The sequence below is a fragment of the Chrysemys picta genome, chromosome 18 (assembly GCF_011386835.1).
Source record: "Chrysemys picta bellii isolate R12L10 chromosome 18, ASM1138683v2, whole genome shotgun sequence".
Taxonomy (NCBI): Eukaryota; Metazoa; Chordata; order Testudines; family Emydidae; genus Chrysemys; species Chrysemys picta.
This window is the reverse complement of record NC_088808.1, coordinates 5,629,295-5,652,334: the sequence shown is the minus strand read 5'-3', so window position 1 is coordinate 5,652,334 and position 23,040 is coordinate 5,629,295. Positions and strand designations below refer to the sequence as shown.

The following is a 23,040-nucleotide window of genomic DNA, read 5'->3' as shown; positions in this document are numbered from 1 at the left end:
TTTGGGGCACAGAATTCCCCCAGGAGTAACTCTTAGAGTGCAGCCTTGTTAACCAAGATTCATCCCCCAGGGCAGTGGCAGGGGAATCCTGGTGTGGAGTCTCTGACAGGGATCAGAGCCCCTGCCATGCTTTGGGTTGCTCACCAGGTTTGTATTTGAGGATCAGATCCCAAATGGCCCTACGTGCGTACGGGTCAACACCAGCAGTGGGCTCATCCAAGATAACAGCCCGCGATCCACCCACAAAGGCGATGGCCACCGACAGCTTCCTCTTCATCCCTCCTGACAGAGTCTGCACCAGGGAGTGCCGCTTGTTGGACAGCTCCAGGTCTTCGATCATCCTGGGGACAGATCCAACATAGACGTTACAGCCCAGTCACACGCAGGCTGCGTGAGCAAGGCTGGGCAAATGCATGCACACTGCTGAAGGAGCAGATCTCGGAGTTAACAGCCCACTGTAGCAGGGTGATCACCTGCTCCAGCCCGGGATGGGTTTAAAGTAGCCTGCAGTTGGCCCCAGTGAAAGGGGGCTAGATGGTGACTGGCAGTAGCTCAGAGGCTGAGGCAAGGTGGGGATAGAGGGTTGGGAGTTCCCCTGGGTGGGGAGACCCTGAGACTGAGGGGGTATTGCCAGATGGGCAGCACTCCAGAGACAAGGGAGGGACACGGGGACCAGCGGCAGCGGGATACCGGCCTGCAGAGGGCACTTCAGAGGCTGGAAAAGAGCTAATTCTCAACGACCAGCAGGAGGTGCTGCAGCAGTGAGTCACGCACCATCTACACCCATTAAGATGAATGGGGCAGTTCACAACTCCCCGAGCTACTGTTTCAGGCTCTTTGCAGACTCAGATACACTGGGTACACTCAGCTGGAAGGTTTCTGCTGCAACCACAAGGGTTAAAAAATACAATCTTTTCAAACAAAAGCTTAGCTTCTGTCGCCCACGGCCAAGAGTTTCGGTAGTGGCTGGGGATTTTGGGTGCCCAACCTGAGACTCCTTAAAGAGGCCTGGCTTTCCAAAAGTGCTAAGCACCCACCATCTGAAAAATCAAGCCCTTTAAGGCGTCTCAAGTGGGGCCCCCACAATCACTAGCTACTTCTGAAAAATCTCTGCCCAATTCTGCACTAAAGGATGGACTCTGGGGCCAGTGCCACAGAGCACTGGGGTTCTGGTCAAAGTCCACTCGACCATCTCGCACAAAATGGTTCATGCCAAGACAGTGATGGCTGTTCATCGCCTTGGGAGGAGTCATTGGCCGGGGCTGGTCCCTACTTGTCCATCTCCTTGCGGATCTCCTCCTCCGCCATGCTCTTAAGCTGCGAGTAGAACCAGAGGTGCTCCTCCACCGTCAGTTTATCGAAGAGCACGTTGTGTTGGGGACACATGCCCAGGTTCTTCCGGATCTCGTCCATCTCCGTCCGGATGTCGTGGCCGTAGATGGTAGCAGAGCCCGAAGTTGGAGGGAAGAGGCCAGTCAGGATGGACCTGGGAAAGAAACAGGGCAGGATCAGCTCTTCCCCCTGCCTGGAAATGCGGTGATTGCCTAGCGCAGCTTCACGGCGTGCCGCTCCGGGAAGGGCCCTTGGGCACCTCTGCCCTGCAGAACAGCACTGCCCATGCTGCCTGAGGCCAACGGATGCCAGAGGAGGGCCCTGCCCATCCAGCGCCAGCCGTGTGCACCTTGTGGGGCCTTCACAACCCCATCCCCTCCCCGCCCCCCAGACTGGCGCCTCCCCCCACCCCGCACTAAGCCCATGCCCTCCTCCTTCAAACCCGCCCTGGTAAGGCCTCAGCACCTCCTCCCACCCGGGTCAAGGCACGGACCCTGGGCACTGCCTGCTGAACGAACCCCAGCACCGCCGAGAACTGGCAGCATTGCAGAGCTGGGGGGCAGCGTGTGGCACCAGGATACTGGTGAGGACAGAGCCTGGGAGCCCAGGCTAACCCCGCGGTGACAGCCATCGTGCAACCCTGTCAGCGTCAGAGGTGGTGACGAGCTGCCCGGGCGTGAGAGACCCGCCCACCCTCATCCCATGGCTGCCTCTGCCCCGATTTCTCCATGTCACTGCCCGCGGCAGGGCTCCCCAGCCCCTGGCTCACATGGTGGTGGTCTTGCCCGCCCCGTTGTGCCCCAGGAAGGACACCACTTGGTTCTCGTAGAGGTTCAGGCTCAGCTTGTTCAGCGCCAGCTTCTTGTCCGTCTTGTAGACCTTGGTGAGCTTGTCCACGCACACGACAAGCGGCAGGTGGTTCGGCTCCTCCTCTATGCCACGCGTCTCCTCTGCAACGAGAGCAGGGAGGTGGTGGGCAGGGGCCTGGGGTGTCTCCGTCAGCGTGTGCGGGGAGCCAGGGAACCGGACGCCACCCAGCACTGACCCGGGGCGTGCACCCTGGGGAGATGGGCAGCGGGGCCACGCGGGATATTACATGGGACGGCGTTGATAATGCCAAGCCATACACCAAGGCCCATGCTGCCCCACCTGACCCCCAGCCACGTCAACTCAGGGACAAAGCGTCTGGAGACTCAGCTGGACCGAGCAGCCGCAGCAGAGACCCGCAGGCTCCAGCCAGAACCCCTGCGACAGCGTCCGACAGCGCTCCACACCCCTTCCCCGGTGCTGACTGGCTGTGGGCTCCAACCTCCTCCTCTCTCTTGTCCTTCATCCCACCCCCTCCCTCCCCCGCTCGCGAATCCCCTCCCAAAACGATAAACAAATGGACAAAGAGCCCTGGGGGCAGGGTCCTGCCGTGGGCCAGCCTGCCCCGCCCCTTGCCCAGCTAGCCCTGCCCTGCCCCGCCCCTTGCCCAGCTAGCCCGGGAGCAATTTGGGGCAGGGGCTGCCCCCGTTCCGGGTTCGTGCAGCGCCCAGCACGATGGGGCCCCCTAGGCCCTGCCCTAACAGAATAAGCCCCAGCTGGCACACATCAGCATGGCTCGGGTGAACCCACTGCACCATGCTGATTGCCACCAGCGGAGGATCTGGCCCTCGCTTTGTATCTTGCCGAGAAGCCGCCCCACCTCCTCTCTCCCCCTTCCACGCCCGCTCTGCCGTAATTCCACTTCCTCCTCTGGCACCTTCTACCAGAGGCTCTCAAGGAGCTGGGGGACAGGGATGAATTTGGCCCCATACCACCTCCGCGAGGCCGGCCCGTATTATGGCCCTTGCTTCGGGGAAATGGCAGCACAGGGTCCATCTCTGCTGCGAATCGAGGGGTGTTTCTAAGCGGGTTAGCAGCGTGAGCTCAGCGCCAGGCTGTAACTCACTGCTGAGCCGAGCGGAAGCGGGGGCTGGGCAGTCACTGCTGGGCTAACCCGAGTTCAGAACACACCGGTTTTGGCAGGCACGACCCCCACCAACGCCCAAGAGAGGAGGGACTGAGCCAGGAACAGAAGCCAGGTCCCCTGGATCCCAGCCTTTTCCCCGTCTCTGCACTGCCCAGCCTGCGGGCGCTCGTACCCAGCCGCCTGTTCTCCATGGCGCAGGCCTGATCCTCCTCCATGATGCTGAGGCGGGTGGTTCTAGACCAGGGCCAGCTCCACTCCCAGGTTTCGACCCGCCCATTCCCGAGCCAGTAGGATTTCTGGAAGGGGAAGTACCAGGGCCGGGGGAGCCCATACATGCCTGCAAAGGAAAGGAGATCAGCGGCAGTTCTGGGGTTCGTGCAGGAGGCCCACAGCGTGCACTGGTTTGGCGAAAGGTGTGGGCTTCCCCCCAGGAAGTGGGGGCCAGCGGGGGTGGTACGTGCAGTCCCCTGGAAGGGACGACACACAGAGCCCCGGGGCAGATCACTGGTTACACCCCCCTCTGGGTTCATGAACATGGCCAGATGCTGACTTGCCCTCACCCCCTGCGTTCACATGCATGGGGAGGCTGTTGACAGGCCCTCCTTCCATCCCAGTCAGGTCGGTGCCACCCTGCACCTGCCCCCCTTGGGCTGCAGGAGGCGGCCCCGGCCCGTACCTGGGTGCACGGCCTCGATGTACCACGTCAGCACACCATAGACCACGGCATCCACGATCAGCATCATCATGGAGAGCAGCAGGTTGAAGTCGTCGCCTTCCACGGGCGACTGGCTGAAGGTGTGCCACTGGATGCCCACGCCGGCCACCTCGTACAGCGCAAAGTACTTGGAGCCCAGCCCGAAAGCCGTGGTCGACATGAGAGACTGAGCGGGGGAGAGGGAGGTTAGGCCGAGAGCTGCTCCCCTAAAGCCCTGGGCAGCAATCCCCTAGCCAGGTGCTCCAGGGGAGGCCATCAGGGGTACGGACGGGCAGAGGGGGACGAAAGCCATTGGAGGTGAGGGTGGGAATCCACGGAGGGTCTGGATGCAGCAAAGGGAGAAAGGCCATTGGGGGTGTGGCTGGAAGGGGGCACCGCTGCCTCCTGCAGGCGCCCTGGTGCAGTGGCTCTAAGATCAGAATTCACACTGAGTCATGAGCTCGTCTCAAAGGGGAGCAGCTCAGTGGCGGGGAGCAGACACGCAGCCCAGCTCCATCACAGGGTGCAGCTGGGCAGTGCCACGCTCCCTACACCCTGCACGGCTCTGGAGAGGATGCAGTGTGCGGCCCGTGTTAGTTGGCACACTCCTCTGCAGGGATCCCACCCTCCTGGAGGGGGAAAGGCTTATGCCCACCCCCCAGGGCAGCGGAGCCTTCAGCCCAAGCTTTGGGAGTCCTCAAGACCCCTCCCCCTTTGAGCCCCTGGCCCAGCCGGGCTCTGACTAAGCAGAGGGATGTGAGGCTGGAAACGTTGGTTTCTCCAGCTCTGTCCTGCTGAAGGCCACTTGGTCCCTGGGGCTGCAGCAGGCAGTTCTCTGGCCAGAGGTGGCCTGACTCCTCCAGGGACTGGGGCTGGAGGCATGGCCCGGGGGACGGGGGGGTCTCCCTCCTGTCTGCGTGCTGGGCAAGGAGCAGGGAGCAGCGGGGAGGGCGATGGGACGTGGGGAGCAGGCCGGTGATGGAGGGAGCAGAGCTGGGGAGCCCCGTTCCCGGCCGTGCCCAGGGAGGCCAGGCTCAGGGCCTGCAGGGAGCCGCACCGGACCGTGCCCGAGTACTCACGGCGATGCACTTCTCGAAGGCCGTGATCTTGTCATGGGCCACTTCCTCCCGGATGGCGACGTACATGTAGGGGACGTAGCTCAGGAAGTAGATGATGCCCCCGCAGGCTGAGGCCAGCTTGGCCTTGGAATAGAGCACGGACACCAGGAAACTGTGGGGCAGACAGTGTGACATCCTCCGCCGCAGAGAGAAAGGGGGTCATGCCCCCCAGTCCCTGCCCCGGGGGGGGGTATGCCCCCGAACCCCAGAGAGAGAGGGTGTTAGCTCCCCCCCCAGCCCCACCTCTCCCCCCAAGAAAAAGGCTTACACAGCCCCCCCACTTCATCACCCACCTCGGAGAAAAAGAGGCATGACCGCCTCCCACACCCCGTCAAACCCCATCAGAGGGACTGGGCCATTGGCTCGGTGCTGAGAACTCAGTACCGACCCTGCTTCCTCGGGCCCCATTACTGGCTCCCCTTCCAGGAGGCAAAGACCCCCCAGAATAGAGTAGAGGGAGTGCGGCAGGACCAGCTCTGACCGGACCAACCACCCGCCCGGCAAGGATGGCCAGGGCAGGGGTGTGTCGCTGTGATCACCACACGGGTGCATAGATTCCCCACTGCCCTTTACAGCCACGGTGGCTGCACCACGACGACTTTGTGGTTCCTCCCAACTGAACGTTGATGGGAGAACCTGCTTCCCTGCGAGCCTCAGCACCGTAAATAACTCCCACCCGCCCACGAGCCAGACGATCCCTGCAGAGACCCGCGTCCCGCGACAGCGCAGGCTCCTCACCGCCAGTCAGCCTGCCTCCCCCTTGACCCCAACCACTCGGCAATGCTCGAATCAGCCGGCGACTCAGAGGTTTGAGCTGGTGGCATTGGCCCCAAGCTGGATTCTCCTCTGATTATGCAGGTGTAAATCAGGAGGAGCTCCATGGAAGCCCAGGGAATTACACCAGCACCAGGGGACTATCTGGCCTTTAGCTGCGAGATGATCCCAGCCCGTACCGGGGTGGGTGGGGAAAGCATCTGCTACCCGTTGCTGGTAACCACCTTTAATCCTGCTGCTGGTGGCACAGAAACAGGCAGTGCCCAGGCCTTAGGCTGGGGTTGTGGCTTCCCGGACTGAGGGGCCCAGTGCGAGCAGCACTGGGGTGACCCTGGGTACATCCATGGCTCCCCTTCTCTGGGAGTTCATGGTCCCTTGCTAGTGGCCCCAGCATTGTGGCTTTGCTATAAACCGTGAAATCACATATTGGACCAAAATGGAATCCAGACCCCAGAGTAACAAATTAACCACGCTATCCCAGCCCCCCCGGAGTCCTCCCAGGCTCAGAGACAGCGGCCATGCCCCAGGTAGTGCATGTCTAGAGGCCTCGTTGCTCTGGTCCCTTGCCCCTCTGGCTGCTTGACTCGTCCCTAGCTTCTGGGCCCCCTGCCATCACTGCTGTGTTACACCCCCTGCCCCACCCCAGTGCTCACCAGAACATGATGGTGGCCACGGCGTAGATGGCGAGGAAGAGCCAGATGATGAAGACGTCGCTGTGCATCAGGACCTTGCCGTATTTCAGGATGGCGGTGAGCGCGGTGACGGAGATGGAGAGCTGGACAAAGCCGGTGATGAACCAGGCCACCCAGTGCACTGCGTTGTTCAGGCCCATCATCTTCATCACCTGCAAGAGACGGTACCACGCGCCATCAGAGCACATGGCCCCACTGGGGCTGGTTCCATGGACAGTCCCCGTCCCACCAGCAAGGCGTCCTCATGGGACACAGCGGAGCAAGAACAAGGCATCACAACACAGGCCGGGTTCAAAAGGAGCAGCTCTGCACCCTGGTGGGTGTGTGGGCAAGGGGAACCTGTGGGAAGGCGGGAGCTGGGGGATCATTCCTTCATTTCCCTATTTGTTACTTGCCTCATAGTAATCTGAGGCCAGGATTGTGCTGCTAAGGTGTCTCTTACGGGCGTTGCATCTACCCAACAAGCAAATTCCCTCAGGCCAAGCTTTCCACCAGTGGCCAGTGACACCCGGGTTGCAACTGGAGGCACCTGAAAGGGGCCTGGTTCCCAGAGTTCGCGGCACTCTGGAAACAAGGGCTCCAGAAACACGAGTCCCTTTTGATTAACTGCCATTAAACACAGCAAGTAAAGAAGGCAGGAGACAGCCAGGCCAGATGTGCAGAGCTTGAATAACCCAGGCTCTCTTTGTGATCACCGGATGCGGGGTCGGGAAGTTCTCCCCCACGTCAGAGTGGCGGAGCAGTGGCCTTGAGATGGGGGTGCAGCGTGGGGGGCAGTTTGCTGGCTAGGAGCATCTGGGTATTTCTCACTTAGCCAGTTGTCTGTCACTGCAGGGACCTCAGGCATTAGTGCGCCTGGGTCCCTCTGATTCTCTGCCTGGAGTTGGCACACAACAGCTTAGCCCACCCGGGGTCTCATTCCACGGTTGGGTTTGATGTGCGGAGGGTGGGTGGGGTCGGTGGTCCGTGTTACACAGGAGGTCAGACTAGACCATCTGGTGGTTCCTTCTGGCCTTAATCTCTGATTCACAAGCATCCTATTCCTCCCTCTCCCTATGCATCTGGGAATCCTTAAAGGGAAAGAGCCTAGCTCAAGAGTACGTCCCGCGGCCCTGGCTGGTCTGTGCAGCTGGTCGCTCTCAGCTTCCAGCATTAGAGTCTGATCCCGCTTCTTCTTAAAACACAGGCAGGCAGAAGGGGAGAGAAGCAGCGCGCGCGAGAGGAACATGCAGCTCCCGTCTGTGACCCCCAAAGCTCAGAGGCACAGCAAGGGGCCCGGTGGGCCATTCTGGGACTGTGGCATTAGTGGTTTGGCTGGGGTGGCTCTTATTTTCCACTGGCCGGTCTCTGGAGGTCAGAGGGTTTGCTGGTTTATTACTGTGGTTGGACTTTTAGCTGTCAAAGCATTCCAGGTTGGACGTGGCCTGGCTGGCTAAGCTGGATTCCTCTGAGCGAGGGAAGGCAAATGGAGCAATAGGGAAGCAGGAGAAGAAACAGGAAACCGAGGAACTGCCAGGGTGGTTCAGACCTGGGGTCCACTAGCCGTCTCCAACTGTGGCCACCTGCTTCAGAGGGAGGCGCAAGAGACCCTGCAGGGGCAGCGAAGAGCTCCACTGCGCCGCAGCCCCACGGTTTGCGGCTGGAGTCTCTCCAGCTCCATACCAAGGTCCAGACCTTTTCTAGCTCTTGGCCCCACGACAAGGTGGGTGGGGGAGGAACTGATCCACGGTGGGGGCTGGGAGGCAGCGGGACTCTTCAGTCCCCATCACTGGGGCTGCTCAGGCACTTGGCCGCAGCAGGGCCTCCCGAAGTGCAGCTGGGAGGTCCCAAGGGAGCAGGAGCGGCAGTAAAGGTTCCCTGGTGTCTCCTGCCAGAGAGAGGCAGAGCAAAGGGCCCAGGGAGGCAGACAGAGCCGCCTAATGCTTGTTTGGTGACCTGAACTCAAACCGAGCTCCCCTGGGGAGGGGAAAGCTGGGGTGAGCTAAGTGCCCCGAGCCCCCCCGGGGAGGGGAAAGCGGGGGTGAGCTAAGTGCCCCGAACCCCCCCCGGGGAGGGGAAAGCGGGGGTGAGCTAAGTGCCCCGAACCCCCCCCGGGGAGGGGAAAGCTGGGGTGAGCTAAGTGCCCCGAACCCCCCCCGGGGAGGGGAAAGCTGGGGTGAGCTAAGTGCCCCGAACCCCCCCCGGGGAGGGGAAAGCGGGGGTGAGCTAAGTGCCCCGAGCCCCCCCGGGGAGGGGAAAGCGGGGGTGAGCTAAGTGCCCCGAGCCCCCCCGGGGAGGGTAAAGCTGGGGTGAGCTAAGTGCCCCGAGCCCCCCCGGGAACACGAGTGTGGGGCGGAGGGGGTGAACACAACAGCATGCAGGGAGAGGGCAGGCGGTCGTCATGGAGCCCATGAGGTGACTGAAAGGTGGATTCTCCAGGGTAGGCAGCAGCCTTTCAGGAACTGCAATCCAGGCATCAGTTTCTGCCAGGGAGGGAGCAGGATCCGTAGGGCTCACGCTTTGCCGGCTTGTTGGTTTCTCTGGCAGAAGTTCCCTCTGATCCCACCCTCCAGCTCTCGGCAACCTGCTGGTCACAACACTGCTTCTCGTGAAATTGAGGTGCGGCACGGCTGTGCAAGACAAGGTCTAGACATTGTGTGGGGGAAGCCCAATGTTTCCACCCAGGCCCTCCTGGCTAGCGGGATGTGAGACACAGCTCATGGGAAAACCCTGGAGGGACAAAGCAGGCCCCTCAGACAGAGGGCGCAGCTGGAGCACTCTCCAGTGCGGTTTGTTCTCGCTGTCCAAAACATGCGTAGGAAAGATGGAAAGTCTGGCAAGAGACAGCCCTGGCTTAACCAGGAGCTCGTCAATGATCTGGAACTCAAAAAAAGAGTCCTACAAAAAGCGGAAAGTAGGTCAAATTAGAAAGGATGACTATAAACAAATAACATAAGTATGTAGGGACAAAATTAGAAAGGCCAAGGCACAAAGAGAGATTACCCTTTATGTCTCTAGCTAGCTTAACAAGAAAACATTCTACAAGAACATTAGAAACAAGAGGAAGACCAAGGACAGGGTAGGCCTGCTACTCAACAAGAGAGGGCATTAAATGACTTTTTTGTTTCAGTTTTCATCAAAAAGGTTAATAGCAATTGGACGTCTAACATACTGAATGCCAGTGGAAATGAGGTTGAATCAGAGTCTAAAATAGATAAAGAACACGTTAAATATTACTAGGACAAGTTAGATGTCTTCAAGTCATCAGGCCCTGATGAAATACATCCTAGATTAGAATACTCAAGGAGCTGACTGAGGAGATATCTGAGCCATTAGTGATTATCTTCAAAAAGTCATGGAAGATGGGAGAAATTCCAGAGGACTGGGAAAGGGCAAATCTAGTGCCCATCTATAAAAAGGGAAATAAGGACAACCCAGGGAATTACAGACCAGTCAGCTTAACTTCAGTACCCGGAAACATAATGGAGCAAATAATTAAGCAATCAATTTGCAAACACCTAGAAGATAATAATTTTGATAAGTAACAGTCAGCATGGATTTGTCAAGAACAAATCATGTGAAACCAACCTGATAGCTTTCAGGGTAACAAGTCTTGTGGATATGGAGGAAGTGGTAGATGTGGTATATCTTGACTTTAGCTTTCGACACTGTCTCGTGGATATGGGGGAAGTGGTAGATGTGGTATATCTTGACTTTAGCTTTTGACACTGTCTCATGGATATGGGGGAAGTGGTAGATACCTTGACTTTAGCTTTTTGATACCTTCTCATAAACAAACTAGGGAAACAGCCTAGATGGAGCTACTATAAGGTGGGTGCATAACTGGTTGGAAAATTGTTCTCAGAGGTTCACAGTCAAGCTGGAAGAGTATATCGAGTGGGGTCCCGCAGGGATCAGCTCTGGGTCCGGTTCTGTTCAATGTCTTCATCAATGATTTAGATAATGGCATAGAAAGTACATTTAAAAAGTCTGTGGACAATACCAAGCTAGGAGGGGTTGCAAGTGCTTTGGAGGATCGGATTAAAATTCAAAATGATCTGGACAAACTGGAGAAATGGTCTGAAGTCAATAGGATGAAATTTCATAAGAACAAGCGCAAAGTACTTTACTTAGGACGGAACAATCATGTACAAAGTGGGAAATGACTGCCTAGGAAGGAGTACTGCGGAAAGGGATCTTGGGTTCATAGTGACCACAAGCTAATTATGAGTCAACAATGTAACGCTGTTGCAAAAAAGCGAACATCATTCTGGGATGTATTAGCAGGAGTGTTGTAAGCGAAACATGAGAAGTAATTCTTCCGCTCTGCTCTGCGCTGATTAGGCCTCAACTGGAGTATTGTGTCCAGTTCCAGGCGCTGCATTTCAGAAAAGATGTGAACAAATTGGAAAAAGTCCAGGGAAGGGCAACAAAAATGATTAAAGGTCTAGAAAACATGACCTATGAGGGAAGATTGAAAAAATTGGGTTTGTTTAGTCTGGAAAAGAGAAGACCGAGAGGCGACATGATAACAGTTTTCAAGTACATAAAAGGATGTTACAAGGACTTTGACTCCCTCAGGGAACAGATGGGCAGGATCCCCTGGGAGAATAACATGAAGGGCAAAGGGGTCCAGGAGAGCTGGCTGTATTTTAAAGAAACCTTATTGCGGTTGCAGGAACAAACCATCCCGATGTGTAGAAAGAATAGTAAATATGGCAGGCGACCAGCTTGGCTAAACAGTGAAATCCTTGCTGATCTTAAACACAAAAAAGAAGCTTACAAGAAGTGGAAGATTGGACAAATGACCAGGGAGGAGTATAAAAATATTGCTCAGGCATGCAGGAGTGAAATCAGGAAGGCCAAATCACACTTGGAGTTGCAGTTAGCAAGAGATGTTAAGAGTAACAAGAAGGGTTTCTTCAGGTATGTTAGCAACAAGAAGAAAATCAAGGAAAGTGTGGGCCCCTTACTGAATGAGGGAGGCAACCTAGTGACCGAGGATGTGGAAAAAGCTAATGTACTCAATGATTTTTTTGCCTCTGTCTTCACGAACAAGGTCAGCTCCCAGATTGCTGCACTGGGTAGTACAGCATGGGGAGAAGGTGACCAACCCTCTGTGGAGAAAGAAGAGGTTCGGGACTATTTAGAAAAACTGGACGTGCACAAGTCCATGGGGCCGGATGCGCTGCATCCGAGGGTGCTAAAGGAGTTGGCGGGTGAGATTGCAGAGCCATTAGCCATTATTTTTGAAAACTCATGGCGATCGGGGGAGGTCCCGGATGACTAGAAAAAGGCTAATGTAGTGCCCATCTTTAAAAAAGGGAAGGAGGAGGATCCAGGGAACTACAGGCCAGTCAGCCTCACCTCAGTCCCTGGAAAAATCATGGAGCAGGTCCTCAAGGAATCAATTATGAAACATTTAGAGGAGAGGAAAGTGATCAGGAACAGTCAGCATGGATTCACGAAGGGGAAGTCATGCCTGACTAACCTAATTGCCTTCTATGATGAGATAACTGGCTCTGTGGATGAGGGGAAAGCAGTGGATGTGTTATTCCTTGACTTTAGCAAAGCTTTTGATACAGTCTCCCACAGTATTCTTGCCACCAATACTTAAAGAAGTACGGGCTGGATGAATGGACTGTAAGGTGGATAGAAACTTGGCTAGATCGTCGGGCTCAACGGGTAGTGATCAATGGCTCCATGTCTAGTTGGCAGCCGGTTTCGAGCGGAGTGCCCCAAGGGTCGGTCCTGGGGCCGGTTTTGTTTAATATCTTTATTAATGATCTGGAGGATGGTGTGGACTGCACTCTCAGCAAGTTTGCAGATGACACTAAACTAGGAGGCGTGGTAGATACACTAGAGGGTAGGGACTGGATACAGAGGGACCTAGACAAATTAGAGGATTGGGCCAAAAAAAACCTGATGAGGTTCAACAAGGACAAGTGCAGAGTCCTGCACTTAGAACGGAAGAATCCCATGCACTGCTACAGACTAGGGACCGAATGGCTGGGTAGCAGTTCTGCAGAAAAGGACCTAGGAGTCACAGTGGACGAGAAGCTGGATATGAGTCAACAGTGTGCTCTTGTTGCCAAGAAGGCTAACGGCATTTTGGGCTGTATAAGTAGGGGCATTGCCAGCAGATCGAGGAACGTGATCGTTCCCCTTTATTCGACATTGGTGAGGCCTCATCTGGAATACTGTGTCCAGTTTTGGGCCCCACACTACAAGAAGGATGTGGAAAAATTGGAAAGAGTCCAGCAGAGGGCAACAAAAATGATTAGGGGTCTGGAGCACATGACTTATGAGGAGAGGCTGAGGGAACTGGGATTGTTTAGTCTCCAGAAGAGAAGAATGAGGGGGGATTTGATAACCCCCCTTCAGGTAGTTGAAGGCTGCTCCAAAGAGGATGGAGCTCGGCTGTTCTCAGTGGTGGCAGATGACAGAACAAGGAGCAATGGTCTCAAATTGCAGTTGGGGAGGTCCAGGTTGGATATTAGGAAAAACTATTTCACTAGGAGGGTGGTGAAACACTGGAATGCGTTACCTAGGGAGGTGGTGGAGTCTCCTTCCTTAGAGATTTTTAAGGCCCGGCTTGACAAAGCCCTGGCTGGGATGATTTAGTTGGGAATTGGTCCTGCTTTGAGCAGGGGGTTGGACTAGATGACCTCTTGAGGTCCCTTCCAACCCTGATATTCTAGGATTCTAAGGAGGAGGGAGAAAAATTGTTCTCCTTAACCTGTGAGGATAGGCCAAGAAGCAATGGGCTTAAATTGCAGCAAGGGCAGTTTAGGTTGGACATTAGGAAAAACTTCCTAACTGTCAGGGTGGTTAAGCACTGGAATAAATTGCCTAGGGAGGTTGTGGAATCTCCATCATTGTCTAACCTGCTCTTAAAAATCTTCAAACACCTGTCAGGGATGGTCTAGATAATACTTCGTCCTGCCTTGAGTGCAGGGGACTGGACTAAATGACCTCTCAAGGTCCCTTACAGTCCTACGATTCTATGATGCTATGGCCCCTGTGATGAAGTGGGAATTGTTGGTAGTACTTTTATGAAGCGTGTTTGTGCCTCAGTTTCCCCAATGTGCTGCACTGTTACCTAGGGGGTAGGAAAGGGCTGTTTGCTCTCATTGAGGGCAAAGAGACATAGATATGGGTGTCACCTGGCTGTCTGGATCTGGGTTCCCTTATCAATGGAGCCTCTGAAAAGACAATGGCAAATCCAATTGCCTGGACACTGATACCTAGCAACCAAGGTCTCAGAGAGATATAGGCTTCCCCGCCTCTCCGCAGGGGCTGAGCAGCATCTCCCCAGCTCGGGAACAAGGGACTGAGTAGGTGGGAGGGGTTAAGTGTTGGCTGCTGGAGGCAGTCGGGGCTCTCACCTGGAGTTTGACAAAGGAAATCAGATGGAGAGACAGAGCTTGAGCAATGGAGCTCACTACAGCTTGGCTGGGCTCTGAACTAACCAGAATGGACTATTCTTAACCTTCATCTCTGTGCTACCCTCAGGACTTCCCACGCTGTGTTCCAGTTAAGGAATAAACCCGGCTGTTCTAACAATGCTGGGCGAGGTGCATCAATCCCCAGGGTGCACCAGCCTCCTTCGGGGCCTGTCTCAGTTGGACTCGCTGAACGGGGCTCACGGTGAGAAGTGGGGGTGCTGCAGGCCCAGAGGTTCAGTCTAAGGAGGCGGTGAAGCAACGCGGCTCACCCTGGAGGAAGAGCGAGACCCCTAGGGGGACTGGCACACTGAGGGGGTTCCTCCTAGAGACCTTTCCAAAGCTGGGGCCATCGCACTGATCCTGTGGATCTGACACCCCCCAAAGGGGATAGAGGATGACGCCATCGGCAAGGGAAGCACTGTTGGCTCAGAGAATGTGCAGAGCTCTCTGCTCCTTCAGCAGCCAAGGCTGGGTCCTGTCCCATGTTAACTCAGCCAGGGCTTGTGGGTAACGGCTCGAAAGGGCTGGGGTTGCAGGACACTGACAGACCCTGTGGTTCTCTCTGGCTCCCAAACTACACAGCCTGTGCTGCCTCTGTGCAGGGTCTCAGGGAAGGACAATGCACAGTCCCGGCAGAGCCCTGTGGGATGCCAACATCGCAATGCCAGGGAAGCAGTGTGTCCGGCCAGCAAGGGCACCGCTGATTTCCTTGTGGGAATCCCAATCAGGAGACCTTGGGAATGTGCACAAGCAGATCAGTGAGCAGGGCTGCAGGAGACTCGGGCTGGGAGTCTTCATGGTCCGCTCTGCTGCATCTGCATTGCTCCGCAGAGCATCCAACAGGGCCGGGAAAAGCCCCCTAGAGAAGCCTGCCATGCCTGAACTTGGCAAAGGCAGGCTGGTCTCACATTGCCCAGGATTGATAGCCAGCTGTGCCTGGCACTGCGCCCCAGTGCCTTCAGCATGTTCTCGTTAGCCGCCGGACCCTCCCTGCTCCTGCAGCCAGGCTCTGGGGGGGAAGCCAGTGCCAGCCAAGAACAAAGCGCTGCTGTTTGCCTGGAGCAGTAACCAGGTAATGGGGAGAACTGGAAGGGGGCATGGAAAGGGGCTCCTCGGTGTCCGAGGTAGAAGAGACCCCGCCGGCTCCTCTGTCCCCGTCACCAAGCAGGGATGTTCCCCACGGAACAGAGCCAGCGGTGCGATCCCACTGCTCCGAGAGCCAGGCTGGATCGTTGCTGCCTTAGGCTGTGTTTGCGCAGGCACCTACAGGTGGTAATATCCCTGTGGCACCATCCAGCCCTGGACACCCAGAGAGTGACACCTTGGTCCTAGGGCCCGTGCTGTGTTACTGCTGCAGAGGGCCCTCGGCAGCTAATGACACGGGCCTGCAGCGAGCCAGGGAATTACAGAGCACGCCTTGGCCTCAGAGTGATTAGTAGGGGACAAACCCACCCCCGGGAGTCTCACCAACTCCAGCGGGGTTAAGCTGGGGGTGAACTTGGAGCCGTATCTCCTGTGCTCTGGTTTGGAGAACGGAAGCAACCATGGGTCTGTCTCTCCTCTCGCTTGCTCTCATTTTACACCAATTTCAATGGAGTTACCTCAATTTACACGAGGGGAGAGAATCAGGCCCCGGGGCTTTCCCTGTAACGTTTCACTCAGGGGTCCACAAACATCCCCATGGGTGGAAAATGTCCTACCAGGCACCTACCCCATGCTCACAATGGCACAGACATCACGCGATCAGGGTCCCGTAACATCTCTGGGCCGGGCCAGCACTTGCTGACGTGGGAAAGAAGGTTACACCTCAAAGGCACTTCCTGGTCCCTTAGCTTCTTGCATTGCAATTGCAACACAGCAGCTGGAAGCAAAGAGGTGGACCAGCATCACCCCTCCACAGAGCCCAGCTAGACAACCAGGGCCCAGCGGGTGGCCCCACCTATGCCAGGACAGGCATGGGCAGTGCTACTCTCCCCCTTTCCTCCACGCAACTGGATTGTGCTGTCAACCATCTCCCTTCCTACCCCCGCTCCCTGCCGCCCCGGCAGGCCCCGAGAGGGACGCGAAATCCCAGCGCCCCATGGCTCTGCCCGCAGGTGCTTGGGGGTCCCCACCTCTTTCAGCCGATGCTCCTTCTCCGCCACAATGTGCTGGATCATCATTGCCACCGAATAGACCCAGGAGATCACCATGCACAAGGGCATCATGTGCTCGATGACGAACAGGAAGCTGGGGAAGAGAGCAGGAAAGCACCATGAGAGCGCCATGCTGGCCAGGTTCCCCTGGTGGGGCTGGGACGACGGGGAGCCCTGCGCCATCCCTCGCTGGTGGGTATGGAAGGAAGTGGAAGAGGGGCCCATCAATTCTGCTCCAGCCTCCCTCAGCCCCAAGCACCGTGCCCAGTTCTCGCCTCACTGTCTGCGCTGGGGCCTTGTCTCCATTTCGGTTCGGCCGCTTGGGCCTAGCAAGGTATTTGCCCAGGGGAGAGGCAGAGGCTGGGATTGGCCTGTCAGGTCCCTGCAGCCCCTGTGACATGACATGAGACTCCTGCTGCCATTCTCCCCCGTCACCCACCCCCGGCGTTACTCACTCGTCCCTGGTGTAACACGGGTACGGGAACATCTGCACGTAGTTGCCAGGCTCCACCACGTCGTGGCCCACGAAGGTGTTGATTATGGCTCGCTCCATCATGTCTGAGGGGAGACAGAAGAGCCTAGTTCAGCGAGGGGCAGGGACTGTGCCACTCGTCGAGAGGGTGCTGCGGGCGTTGCCGTGAGGCTGCTGGCAGGTGGGCCCCAGGCCACTCACCCTGGATCCACACGAAACCGTAGAGGAAGTAGAAGCGCCCGCCCGTGTTGGGGCCCGGCCGCCAGTACGCCCGCCGGATCTCGTTGGTCTTCTCGGTGAAACTGGAGTTCTGCCGGATCTTGTACATCACGTGGGGGGGCAGGGAGCCATCCTTGTTGGTCTGGAAGATCACACCTGGGGAGAGCACGCTCAGAGCGCTGAAGATGGGGCGGCCTTCCTCTCCCTGCCGGCTCTGGGGCCAGCGTACGCTGGGGCAGGGAGGGTACTCTCACGCCACATGCCCAGGGCCTTACCCAAAGAGATCAATGGGGTCCTATTGACCTCAGTGAGCTTCAGACCAGACCCCACACGAGGGGGCAGCGAGAACCCAGAACAGGAGAGGAGGGAACCAGCAATGGTCGCCTTCCACTGGAGCATCTCACAGGGCTTTGAATTAAGACCTGCAGCCACCTTAAGAGAGCTCCCTCATGTTATAGTTGGGGAAACTGAGGCATAGAGCAGTTCAGTGACTTGCTCAAAGTCACCTAGCAAGGCAGTGGCAGAGCCAAGACCAGCCTCCTGCTCTCTCCCATACCAGCGACTCCCTGACTTCTGCTCCTGCTACGGACAATACACATGGGGATTATTGGAGGGGATCCTTGTATCTGAAATGAGCGACCTGCCCAACGCGCAGTCCGGAGGCTAGCATTTGTACAGGCCACCTGCCAGTGCGCGCTCCCTGCTCACGGCACACGCGTGATCCCCCTAGGTCGCCCGCCTCCTGCACATGCTGCGAGCACTAACAGAGTAGGGACCAGCGGACAGACCGTGCCAGCCTCCCCAGGGACTGCTAACTTCCCGTACTTACTGCCTGGGCTCCATGGGGGATGGGCGCTCCCAGCAGTGCTGGGTCTGGCCAAGACACTGAGCAACATACGCGCCAAACCGCACTCCCATGAGGAGCTCTAACGAAAGGGGGAGCTGCAGTGAAGCAGGTTCCCAGACGCCAGGGCCTAGTATTAGCCGAGGCCATGGGGTGGCTGAGCGAATGGGCCTCTCTGAATTCAGGCACCCTGGTAACCCCCCCCAAATCCAAACCCACTTATCCGGAAGTGCTGGGCTCAAACCCCAGGGCAGCCGGCTGGGCTCAGGGCAGACAGACAAAGCCGGGGGCTGGTTTCCAAGCTGGCGAATGGACAAGGGAGAGGAACCAAGTGTGGCCCAGTGACTGGAGAGAGGAGAGGGAAGGCAAGCGCGAGGCCGGGGCTGGGACGTACTGGCAAACACCGTGACGTTGTCCTGGTACGCCTGGTTCAGCGTGTAGTTCACAATGCTCTCCTCGTCGGGGAAGCCCTTGAAGATGTCCACGCTGACCTGGCGGGAGGGAAAGGCCCCGTGAGACCCCGCTGCCCAGGAACAGCTCCCCGCACGCCTGGGCACACTCCCGTGGCCGCTCTCCCCAACTCCCTCACAGTCAGCTGCATCCAAACCCTGCCCCGGGACGGGGGTGTAAACAGGGAGCCCGAGCAGAGTGCATTGCCAGTGCCCAGCCGGAGCCACCTCTCTGCACACCCAGGGGCTACTCCATCAGGACAGGGCTCCCTGTGGCTGTGGCTGGCCACCAAGCGGAGTCCGGTGAGCAGCCCTGCCAAAAGTGCTTGGATCTACCCCGCCTTCCCCCCCCATTTCCAGCTACGCCCCACTCTTCAGCAGAGTGCTCTGGGAGGCCCACGCACTGCGGCCTGAGGTGAAAGATCCTGGCACAGCAAACTAGAGCGAGGACGAGCGACTCAGACCTGCTGGGATTTGAACCTGTGGTTCCAGGGGATCCTAGGGGATACAGACCACCCAGCTACTACAAGGCCCCCTAGGAGAGCCCTGGGACAGAGGCAGCAGGGCCTCCCAGCATTCCCGGGCAGCCTGGCAGGACCCGGGCTGGGCTCCATGAGGCTGCGTCGCCCGCACCTTGGACATGAACTGGATCCAGCCGCAGGCGGCGTTGTCGATGGTGTCCAGCTGCTGCAGCAGGGCGCTGGCGTTGGGCAGCGAGAAGTTGCCGTCGATGAAGCTGCGGAGGAGGTTGTTGTCCGAAGCGTTCAGGATCTCGGGGTGTTTGTGGAGGTCGGTGGTGAACTGGGGAGAAGGACAGGCCCGGGGAGAGAGACAGACCAAGGGAAGAAAGGATGAAATGGTGCAGAGGAGCTTCCATACCTCACCCCGTCTCCTCTTGGTGCTACTTGTGCAACACACATGGCTGGCTCCACTCCCCCTGCCTTGCACCATCGTTTGCAGCCGTGCAAACGCCCCCCTATCCGCCCCCCCTTGCTCTCACCAGCAGGGGCGCTTTACGCCACCCTGCACGGCCATCAGGAACGAAGCAGGGCTGTGGGGAATCTGGCCCTGAATTGCTGGGCTGATGCAATACACAGAGAGAGGGCCCAGCAAAGGGCATGTGCCATGGCGTCTGGGGCACCGGTCACGGGGCAGCTGGAGGCAGCCAGCAGCCTCAGCAAAGCCAGGAGCAGGGAAGGGGCCCAGAAGACGTCTCTCCCCTTCCCTGGCCTGTCATGTTAATCTAACTAGTGGTCAAACTGTGCGTCACTCAGCAGTGATGTTCCGGTCTGAGACTGTTGGCTCCCACCCCCCAGACTGGACACAAAGTCTGGGGGCTGACAGGCTGAGGGGGCGACAGCTCCCCCCTCCCCCAATAACAGCCCCACACCCGGATTGCTGCAGCACAGCTGGTAATGCCAGCGACCCGCCTGGGAAGCTAGCGGACATGGGCCCAGGGCACCCTGAAGTCACGCCCTGCAACGGGATGGGGATCCCGCAGGACCTGCTGCCATAACACCAGGAGCAGGTCAAATGTACTTTGCTGTGGTGATGAGATCCGTCTCTTGGCTTCGCTTCAAACCCATTCCTCTCCTTCCCCCGCCCGCAAGCACCTCCTGAAGCCAGCGGATCCGCCGCTGCAGTTTGCCCTCCTCCAGGAAGCCCCGGATCTCAGAGGAGACATTCAGCCAGACCTGGGCGTAGCGAGTCACGTTCCCGACGAAGGCAAAGGTCTCATTGGCCTGTGGGGAGAGAGGGGAGCGGAGATGGCAGGGGACGTGGAGGCAATGGGAGAGCATTGGCCCCACTGCTTGCCTGGGACTGGGACCACTATGCTGCCCCGGTCATTACGGCTCCCACAAGAGCAGGGTTAAGGACCCCTACACAGCAGGGAGAGTTGGGCCTTGTGTAGGCTAGACAAGCCAAACCAGTGCAGACACACACAGCATTACTCCCAAGTAGCTACTGCACTTGAAATCCACCCCCTCTTAACCCAAATTCACTTTCGAGTGGAGACACGCCTTTAAAGTGGCCTGTCCCTCAGCCAGATCAGTTTAGCTTCAGTCAGTTGTTTGTGGACAATGGGAGGCAGCCAGTTGGCTGTGCGCCCGGCTTGTCCCGCTGGGCAGCATCTCCCCGTTCCCTTGTGCTCCTCCGCTTCGCTGTCAGCGAGTTGTCAAGTCTGTTCTTACGCTGCCAGCTCCTGAGGGCAGGGACTGGCTTGTTCTGGGTTTGTACAATGCGGCCCTGGCCTGTAGGCTTTGTCAGAATACAGACAACACTAAGCCAATCTAAGCAAGGGTTAAACCCACTTTGGTGCATCTATGGTAGGGGCCCTCACCAGTTTAACTAGGTCACTTTAAAACCCATGTAATTAAATCAGTGCAATTCTTGTAACCCAGACACGGCCTTGTCCTGCCCGGTCGTCGCTAGGGAATGGCAGTGATGCAGCTGGCCTCCAGATGGGACCCTGGGACCTAATTCCTCTCTGCCTGGGGATTTACCTGTATGCAAAGCAGGAACGCAATGCTACTAAACCAGCATCCTTCTCGCTGGCCTCTGCCATTCACTGTCTGGGTGGAACGAGCCTCACGCAGCGCTAGGCCTCAGGGAACTGACCCTGGGCTGGCATCATGCACCTTCCTGTCGCGTGCCCGGCACTGGGACCGGCGATGTCAGGGGAAACCACAAAGGAAACGAACACCCGGCTTCCGACGTGTAACAAACAGGCCAAACTGGGCCAGCAATCTGCGGTGCTGGGCTGGAAACCACCCTGGCTGGCTGCCACGCAGCCCGGACCCGCTGCAGATGTGACAGTGAGCCCACAGCCACGCTGCGCTCGGCCTCCAGCAGCAACTCAGCTGGAGGAAGGGAAAATACCTTCCCCCTCCCCTTCCGCATGCTGCGTTCAGTCACTGAGCCTTAATTACCGATTCCAAGGCAGAGCTCAATGGGCCCCCAGGGCTCCTGGCACAGCTCAAGGGCTGGAGCAATCCATGAAACCCGGCTCCTTAAGCGCTGCTGCCTGCCACAAGCTGCTCGGCACCACCCTGGCTAGCCATGGACTTTGAGACCTTAGGGGCTTCCAGGGGGCCCCTCAATAGAAGCAGCCTTCGAGTCTGATGGCCAGCAGGCCAGGCCGCCTTGTGCAGGCCCATCTGGGCCGGCCAGCGCCCTCACCTTCAGGATGACCTTGTCCACCTCCGTCCCGACAGGCGAGTAAAGGATCTTGGGATTGCTGGTCATGAGGTGCACCAGCAGTCCCAGGTTACGCTGCTCCTTGCTGGTGAAGCCCAAGGAGCTCATGTTGCCCTGCTTCAGGGCCTCGGGCTCGATGGTGCTGGAAAGGGAACCACACAGGGTCAGTCCTGGGGCCGGAGGGGCCGTCCCTGGGGCCCAACGGGGGAGCCGCGCAAGGCACGGCCAATGCACCGTGGGCACCAGAACTTCAACCCCACAGCAAAGGGTAACGTTCCAGCAGCAGGGTCATGGCAGGGAGCCTGCACCCTCAGCGAATACCTGGCACAAGGAGCCTTCCTCCGCCCCCAGTGACATGGGGGGCTCTGATAGCCACCCAGGCTGCAGGACGAGGAGTTTCAGTCACCCCAGTGTCCCCACCCGCCAAGGCAGGGCCCCCCCCCCCCCCTGTGTGGCAACTGGACCTGCAGCTCGAGGTCCCTCTGGAGAGTAGGTGCCAGTGCTGTACAGGGCGCTCACTAAACCCACTGCCTCATGTGTACGTCGGAGGAGGGTGGGGTGGGGGCGGCAAGGACCCTGCCGAGGATTCCAGTCCTGGCACATGCCCGGGGGTCCCACAGTAGCACTAAGGCAAGGCCTGGTACGGAGCCAGCTGCGCCGCACGGAGCCCTGTCTGGAGTGCTCCCCTCCCCCCAGTGATACTCCACGGTCCTCTCCTGCTCCCTTCAGGGCAGCGGCACCAACCTGCTCCGCCCCTGGGCAAACTGGTCCCGCCCCTCCCCGCCAGGCTCTCGGGGGCACTCCCTTTGCTGACACCCTGCACGTCCCATGCTGTGCAGGGGCCAGTGCACGAGAGGCCCGAGCACGGTTTCACACCGACTCACACGCTGGTGAGTCAGCGAGACGCCGTGGGGTTGGTGCAGCGAGAGCTGTGCCGTGGCGGCGTGGAAACCCGCCCACAGCCAAGGACATGTGGGCAGGATGTGCAGACCCACTCGGCAGCAGCCAGCCTGGCTTTCCCCACACAGCCTTGCTCATGGACTACGCTCCGGGGTGGGAGGGCGCACTGCCAGGGAGAGGGGCTGCAAGCTCCGAGGCACGGGCTGACCTGGCCTCTCCGGCTGGCCAGCTCCCAAAGCAGCCCTGCTACCAAGGCCTAGGCACGGGGGGTGAAAATGGACCATCTGGGCCTGGTGCACTGACCCCTGCTTCCTCTTCCCAAAGGAGGAGCTGCCCACCCCTCCCCGCCCTGCTAATGGAGCTTGGTCTTAACCTGCAGCTTCCCCATGACCCCCCTCATGCCACCCCCAACCCTGGGCTGGCTCTGCCAAGGGACCTCGCTCCTACCCTGTGCCCTCAGTTACTCATCCCAGGGACAGGGGCACCCGCCTGGCAGCGCCTACCGGTTGTTCCCGCAGAGGATGGGCTGCAGTCCTGCCCAGAGCTGCACGAAGGCCGAGCGCTGGCCCTGGGGGTTCTCTCCCACGGGCTCCCTGTCGCCCTCCTCCGTGGTGGAGTTGGCGCCGGCGGTGAAGTTGCCACCCCAGCTGGTGCTGTTGGTGGCGGGCGGGGGTGCTTTGCTGGCACAGGCGCCCTGGGGCAGCAGCTTGGCCAGAGCCGAGAGGATGTCCACGTCCTTCAGAACCTTCTCCATCTCCACGAGGTCCTCCAGGAGGGCGTGGAGCCGGTGCTGGGCCGCCGTGCTGTTCACCTCATCCAGCTTGAGCTGCAA

At 58.2% G+C, this 23,040-nt stretch overlaps 1 protein-coding gene across 3 annotated transcripts in view; it reads right to left on the bottom strand.

The window, feature by feature from the left end:
• Positions 1-23,040, bottom strand: part of ABCA2 (ATP binding cassette subfamily A member 2) — a 132,070-nt gene that overhangs the window by 35,314 nt on the left and 73,716 nt on the right. For all 3 annotated transcript variants that reach the window (XM_008175098.4, XM_065572528.1, XM_065572529.1), the window contains 15 exons: positions 22,712-23,034; positions 21,291-21,450; positions 19,724-19,852; positions 18,744-18,911; positions 18,056-18,152; positions 16,800-16,973; positions 16,582-16,684; positions 16,106-16,220; positions 6,526-6,716; positions 5,060-5,210; positions 3,963-4,167; positions 3,459-3,623; positions 2,102-2,282; positions 1,274-1,486; positions 145-341 (listed from right to left, as the gene is read on the bottom strand). In XM_008175098.4, the coding sequence (XP_008173320.2) occupies positions 145-341; positions 1,274-1,486; positions 2,102-2,282; positions 3,459-3,623; positions 3,963-4,167; positions 5,060-5,210; positions 6,526-6,716; positions 16,106-16,220; positions 16,582-16,684; positions 16,800-16,973; positions 18,056-18,152; positions 18,744-18,911; positions 19,724-19,852; positions 21,291-21,450; positions 22,712-23,034 (2,572 nt within the window). The remainder of the gene's footprint in view (positions 1-144; positions 342-1,273; positions 1,487-2,101; positions 2,283-3,458; positions 3,624-3,962; positions 4,168-5,059; positions 5,211-6,525; positions 6,717-16,105; positions 16,221-16,581; positions 16,685-16,799; positions 16,974-18,055; positions 18,153-18,743; positions 18,912-19,723; positions 19,853-21,290; positions 21,451-22,711; positions 23,035-23,040) is intronic.